The sequence below is a fragment of the Dunckerocampus dactyliophorus genome, chromosome 19 (genome assembly GCF_027744805.1).
Source record: "Dunckerocampus dactyliophorus isolate RoL2022-P2 chromosome 19, RoL_Ddac_1.1, whole genome shotgun sequence".
In the NCBI taxonomy this organism is placed as follows: Eukaryota; Metazoa; Chordata; class Actinopteri; order Syngnathiformes; family Syngnathidae; genus Dunckerocampus; species Dunckerocampus dactyliophorus.
The window spans coordinates 4,396,527-4,403,475 of NC_072837.1; the positions used below are offsets into that span (position 1 = coordinate 4,396,527).

The 6,949-nt window shown below is 42.1% G+C and overlaps 1 protein-coding gene across 1 annotated transcript; it reads right to left on the reverse strand.

Annotated features, from left to right (window-relative positions):
• Positions 1–613: 613 nt before the first annotated feature.
• Positions 614–6,334, reverse strand: prep (prolyl endopeptidase). Its single transcript, XM_054761789.1, has 14 exons — positions 6,140–6,334; positions 5,833–5,907; positions 5,603–5,736; positions 5,202–5,332; positions 4,909–5,118; positions 4,661–4,782; positions 4,480–4,585; positions 3,536–3,727; positions 3,261–3,458; positions 2,791–2,894; positions 2,478–2,709; positions 2,193–2,324; positions 1,957–2,113; positions 614–1,418 (listed from the first exon to the last, which is right to left on the reverse strand). The coding sequence occupies exons 1-14, from the start codon at positions 6,269–6,271 to the stop codon at positions 1,124–1,126; spliced, it is 2,220 nt and encodes a 739-aa protein (XP_054617764.1). The 5' UTR covers positions 6,272–6,334; the 3' UTR covers positions 614–1,123.
• Between the last annotated feature and the right edge of the window lie 615 nt (positions 6,335–6,949).

The window sequence follows — 6,949 nt, forward strand, 5'->3', positions numbered from 1 at the left end:
CACGGCGCCACCTGCTGGTGAGTTTCTGAAAGGCTAAAGAGTCATTATGATTCAATACCCGATGAAGGGAAACCATCAAAAATGTGCAAAGGCAAAAGTGAGATACAAGTTCCTTTATTGTGCATCATCCCATGTAGGTAAATGCTTAAACCAGATTTCAAATAATCTGCTAAATGCATCTTTGGGTCAAATTCAAGTATATTTGAAGATTTTCACAGCACCATAAAGATTTGTTGGATTATTCATACTTTTTTTTTAAGATGGTATGATAGTATTAAGAGATTTTCCTTTGATTGTAGTGGTGTAAACCCTGAAGGCAGGTTACTGCAAAATGTATTCAACGTCTTATTTGGGCTGAAAACCTAAAATGAGTTCAAATTGTTCTTTTTAAAAACGACTTGAATTTGTGCAGGGAATAAATGAAATGCTCAAATCATTGTTGCTTCGTTCTATTGCAGGTGGGATACTCCACATATACTGTATATCTTTAAAGTGACAGTTCCCCTGTGCTGTCATACAGGGGATGCTTTACTATATGGTTATGGGTTTGTAAATTGCACAAAGTTTTAGTGTTCCGAGGTGCTTTGACTTTGGAGAAGAACCAACACATGTATCACTGCTTAAAAAAGATTTTTATTGTGGCTGCAACATTGTGTTTTGCTCCCTTTCTAAAGGTTAACAATCAGCATATGTCAAGAGGTAGAAATCTGTCTGACTGTATGGGGAATGACGCATGCACATACACACACATACACACACATACACACACACACACACACACACACACACACACACACATTTGTACTAATATTTGTAGCGATGCTGCCAACATGCAGCAGAATCACCACTTTGCACAAAGTAGTGTCATGACAAATAAGTAAACAATAAATAATATGTAGGCGGACCATCCGGTGACACAGGAAGTTACTACACTCATGACAGCATCTGATTGGCTGATTACAGTAAGTCTGCCTCCAATTTCAATCATCAGTGTTGACATTAGGAGAAAGATGTGGATGTCTTGTCCATAGACTTGGGGTTCTTTCAAGTTCTTTTAGTTGGGGGGACTTGGGCAGTAAAAGGAAAAGGCGGGACAAAAACACACGTTGAAGGGAGGCGTGACTTATTTAACCCAGGAGATTTTGAGACAGCGAGCGATAAAAGCGTAGGTGTCGGCCACCTCCTGGATGACCTTGCTGGTGGGCTTGCCGGCGCCGTGACCCGACTTTGTGTCCACGAGGATGAACAGAGGGTTGGCCTGCTTGGTGTTGCGGCCCACAATGTGCTGCAGGGTGGCGATGTATTTTAACGAGTGGAGGGGCACCACCCGGTCATCGTGGTCACCCGTCAGCAGGAGGACGGCGGGGTACTGGACCCCGTTGTCTTCTGGGACTCGGATGTTGTGGAGTGGGGAGTATCTGAGGTGGGATGGGATGGGGAGGGAGCATATATTCCAAGAAGTGTAGAGGAAGTGTGGGGAAACAATGCGAGACGAACATTAAGTGTGTTTTCCTTTTATGGAACTAAAAAGGTTCCATGCATGTACAGTAGACCCTTCATATGTGATTACATAGTTTGTATTTCAGAAAGTTTGCAGGGATAATATAGGGAATCAAGTGGAAAGATGTTAAACTGCAGGTTAACCTAAAGCAACTAAAAATATATATTTTATGCAATATTGTGTCGGTTAGCACACTATGTGGAAAAACACTTAGTATTTTCTGCCATCTAAAATTGATATAACTGATTGTCTATGTTGAAAAAAAAAAACAATCAATTAATAATGCCCATCCTGATTAGCAACCATTAAATAACTGATAGCTTACTGATTTACTCAAAAATGAACATGGCCAATTGCTAATAGGTTGGCTTTATCCTGGGAGAATGGTACTTTCAGTCTACCAGTATTATAATAAGAGCAAAAATGGCTCCATGGTGACCATGTGTTCCACTTACTTGATGAGCCACTCAAACTGATTTTTGTCTTCCGAGCAGCCGAAGTCAGTGGTCCAAGCGTGGCCGATGGTGAACTTGTGGAATTTGAGCATGTCCATGACGCCGACCTGAGCAACAGCGCAGCCGAACAGCTCGGGTCGCTGGTTCACACACGCCGCTGGGAGGGAGGAACATATGTCAACGATGGATGAGGCAGAAGAAGGAGGTAGTTTCGTTACACCCTGCTAGTGACATACCTACAAGCAGGCCGCCGTTTGAGCCTCCGTTGATGGTGAGTTTGGATGGAGAGGTGTATCCCTCCTTGACGAGATACTCTGCTGCACACTGGAAGTCTGTGAAGCAGTTCTGCTTGTTGGCCAACATACCAGCTAAAGAGAGAAAGAGAAACTAAATTATGTGATTTACAAAAATCAAGCAGCACTAAAACACTCAAGATTGTCAACAGGGTGTGCCCTCATCAACACAAGCATATAAGATGCATCTTTGGTCATATGCCAAAAGCGTCCCTCTATCCTCATCACCTTTGTGCCAGGTCTCGCCATACTCGCCACCTCCCCTGATGTTGGCGACGGCCAAGACTCCGCCCAGGTGCCGCACAAAGATGAGACGGGAGACGCTGTAGCTGGGCGTGATGGAGATGTTAAAGCCGCCGTAGCCGTACAGGAAGCCCGGGTGGGAGCCGTCCATTTTGATTCCCTTCTTGTGAACAATGAACATGGGGACTTGAGTGCCGTCCTGGGAAGTGTAGAAAACCTGGAGAGGAAACATCACAAGATGGAAATGGCAGTGCTGACAAGACAGGAGCGCCACATGACCACCATTTATTAATATTACCTGGGTGGTTTGGTAGTCTGAAGGGTCAAAGCCTTTGACCGTGACCTCTCTGAAGATGTGAGGCTGCAGAGGCTCCTTGGTCAAGTCACAGTGGTAAATGATGGCTGGATGCCAAAAGAAAAAAATATATATAATTATTTACATCTAATACAATTATGAACTACCCAAGCAATACAGTAAAAGCCCTGGTATTTTTAAAAGGAGTTTGAACTAGTTACGACAATTGTTTAACCAGTATTTGATCTCTAGGAATTTGGTGTGAATCATGTGCGACATGATGGATTTCAGTACTTGGTAGCAACCAGCAGAGAGCGCAATGAGTTAAACTTTTACTTAAAAATTCATTGGAATTAATTATTTTTATTTATCTATTTCTATTTATTTCTAAATGGCAAAAAATGTTTTGAAATCTAAATAACATCATCACAACATCTTGCAATCAAACCAATATAACCACAGGTGAGTGGTACCTGGAGAGAGGAAGGAGGTGAAATAGTAGAAAATCTCAGAGTCTCTCTTCCGTCCCGTGAACCCGACCACAGAGCCCACATCCAGAGGAAATGTCCTGAGCTCCTCCCCCGAGCTCAGGCGATACATTTTTAGGACATTCTTTACGTCGTGGAGGAAGCACACAAACAGGTAGCTGGAGTATGTGCAGGTGGCGAACACTGCGAGTACGGGAGAGCAGAACATGTGAAATGAAAAATTCAAAAGGATTTAAGGCGTGTTTCAAAATGCTGCTCACCGATGACGTCCTTGTCATGCTGAGCGATGAGCTCGGCCCACTTGCTCTGAGCCGGAGAGGCAAAGTCGATGTTGATGAGGCGGTAACGTGGGGCGTCCAGGTTTGTCTTGAACGTAAAAACTGTGCCTTCATTGGTTACGTACTCGTACTCGGCATCAAAGTTGTCGATAAGCTTCACCCATGGCAAAAGTCCTGGATTTACAAAGAGGAAAGATGACCACATCAAGATAGAACCATATATTTGGATCACACAAAGAATTAAAAAGGATTAGGGATGTGTACTGAACCTCTGTACTGTAATGACACGGTGCCAACGTAAACGGTGGTAATGAGCCAAAAAACAGTTATTGTGCTTCATTTAATTTAGAGGCGCTGAAATGAGTCAAAAATGAGGTATAGTTACCGCCAAGTCAACTGTTTTGACGGTAGCTTTTCACCTGTACAAACAACGGTAAGCGTCGAGCTAAAATGCTCAGGCCGAAACACTCAAAAGGTTGGTTGTCCTTCACCTCAAAAGATGCAGACTGTACAATATCACCTGCAACAAGTGCTTTCAGGTGATATTGTACAAGTAACGTCTTGTAAATAACTTCATTTTGCTCAATTAACACACGACTCTTGCATGCAGGATTAATCGTTCTAACGGTAGTCTAACATCGCCACAACTGTGCGACAACTTGCTGCGTTGTGTTCAAATTTTCAGTTTAATTTGCATGGTTCTGTATAGTTGCTGGTTTTGCTATGATAATTATGACAATTTATTGTGGATTTTATTTTATATTGAATGGTGAATTTATTACTTAGTTATTATTTACATATTTAAATTACTTTTAAAATTATGTTCAACTTGCATGTCACAAAATTCGGTAAAAATAAAAAGATATGGAATAACATGTAAAAAATACCCCACTCTACGTAAGATGAAAGCGTAATGGCAAACATGCCTGTAATGCCCTGAGGGGTAGTCTTGAGGTCGCAATACCACAGTCTGTTGACAGGATCACAACCTTCCCTGATGGACAGCAGCACATAGCGTCCATCGTCCGAAACCTGCACAGTTCACATGTGCGCCATCAATCACCTCTGAACACACAAGTTCCAACTCATTTTAGGGAAAGAAAATACCTCAGCTCCACTCATCCACTTGGGGTGATCAGGAAACTCGGCGCACAGCACGTCTTCGGACTGCGGTGTTCCTAAAATGTGGAAGTACAGCTTCTGGTGCAAGTTGGTTGAGGTCTCCGTGCCTTAAAATACAATGCAATATGGGTTAATGGTGTGAATAATATGAATTACATCTGCAAAATGGGAAAATTAGGGATCATCTTATTTTTTCTCCTTGTGGTTCCTGAAGAAATTTGTCTTGACCTCACCATCACTCTTGCCCTCCTGCTCAGGGTAGGAGTTATAAAAAAGGCCCTTCCCATCATGAGTCCAGGACATGCAGCTGAACTTGACCCGCTCCAGACGATCGTCCAGCGGCACGGCACCCTCCACACGCAGGAAGTGGATCTCCACCCAGTCCGACCCGCTGGCACTAGTGCCATATGCTAAGTACTCCCCATCTTCTGAGAATGCGTAACCTTACAGAAGGTGGGAAAACATCACCACAGTTAGGAAAACGAAGCAACAAGCAAATGTATTTTTACAAGTCTTGGTTGTTTACCTCGCAGGGCAACTGTCCCATCATCAGAAAATGTGTTTGGATCCAAAAAGACAGTAGGTTCTGCATCGAGGCTCTCCTGCACATACATCACACTCTGGTTCTGAAGGCCAGTGTTGTAGAAGTGAAAGTATCTGCATAACAAGATAGATGGTCATTAGACAAATGGAGGCTCCATCAGGGCAATACAGGAAGCCAACTGTTTTTCTGGAAGTTCGGTCTGGGAAAGGGTGCACTCACACCACTCTGTGCTGGACTTATTATAATCTTTAATAAGCAGCAGGGGGCACTATCGCATCAATTACATAACGCATCCAGGCTGGTCACCTCTTCTGAACTTTAGGTGTCAAGTGTCCCCAAGCATAGAGCAGACTGCCTGGTCTGATTTAGGATGCTCAACTCACCTGCTTCCCCTTTTGAAGGGACAGCTGTACTTGGGATAGTCATACAGCTCAGTCATGCGCTCCTTGAACAGATCTCGCACCTCACAGCGCTCCAAAAAGGGCAAGGTGAGCTGGTTCTGAGCACTGACAAATGCCTGGTGGATGAACACAAAATTAAAAAGTATAGAACAAATCGTTCATGTCTTGCATGAAGCTTTTATCATGGAAATGTATACATAATGCTTCATTACCTGTGTCTTTTCACTGTCGGGGTCTTCCAACCAGCTGTAAGGATCCGGTATTTTGTAGCCATGATAATCATCCACCTAGGATAGACATTATATACTTTTGTCAAAACAGCTCGTTTCGCAATTCAACTTCCAATTATTAAAAGCAAGGGCCGGTAAGTGTTTGCGAAGTGTGTGAGAAGCTGTCAATGTGCATGCTAAAAAGGACTCTGTGCTAAGCTAACTAGCATGCTGAACAATAGTACAGCCCCAATGAATGAAACGGCACAATAATGACAGCGTGCTAGGCTAGTCGGCTATCGGTACTTACAACCGCCTCGTCACGGTAAGCAGTCGGGTACTGAAAGGCCATTGTAGAAGTCAGTTGTCGGGAATCACTTAACAAAAAATGCCCCAGAGACCGAAGTGGGTATTTTGAAATAGCTCTCCGGAAGAAGAACATAAACTTGAGGAGCAAAGAATTTTGGTACAGGATGGGCTACTATGGCTGTAGTTCGATTATCCAGTCAACAAGCACCGTCAAGAGGGGACAACAGTCAGTTTTGATGAAGGAGAAAATGTAGAGCGCCCTCTAGCAGCAGAAAAAAGATTGGCAAAGTGACAACGCATTCGAATACCTTATCGAAAGTACGTAAACCAGGGGTGTAAAAATAAAAGATTCAACTTCGATATTTTGTAAAGCAACAGATATGCTACAAAGTTATATATTTTTTAAAATGAATCTCAGCTTAGTGATATAGGTATTATTAATATCAACTTTGGCCTGTGCTCTTTTTCACATTTTTGTTGTCGTTTATTTCATTTTCAAAATATTTCAACTTTCTTAAATAATGTTGATACATTTTCTTCTTCTAATATTATGACTTTATTCCCATCATACTCTAACTTTTCCCCAAGCCCAGTTTCCCCCAAATTCCATCTTTATTTTGTTTTGTTTGTTTCTCATAATATCACTTAAATATATTTAACTGTATGCTATTAAAATTAATTTTTTCCTCATAATATGATGTTTTTCTTTTAACAATTTGACTTTATTCTCGTAAAATTACTGCTATTTTTTTCCATTTCTGCTGTTGTTGTTTTTTTCTTTATTTTCCAGCTGTTTCAACTTTTTTCTTGT

What these genes read in the sequence shown, in the direction of transcription:
- prep (XM_054761789.1), bottom strand. Translation starts at nt 6,271, where the DNA reads ATGTTCTTCTTCCGGAGAGCTATTTCAAAATACCCACTTCGGTCTCTG. An exon ending in CCGACAGTGAAAAGACACAG is followed by an intron (nt 5,737 to 5,832) that starts GTAATGAAGCAT and finishes TTCATCCACCAG; the next exon opens with GCATTTGTCAGTGCTCAGAA. An exon ending in TACCCCTCAGGGCATTACAG is followed by an intron (nt 3,728 to 4,479) that starts GCATGTTTGCCA and finishes TTGTAAATCCAG; the next exon opens with GACTTTTGCCATGGGTGAAG.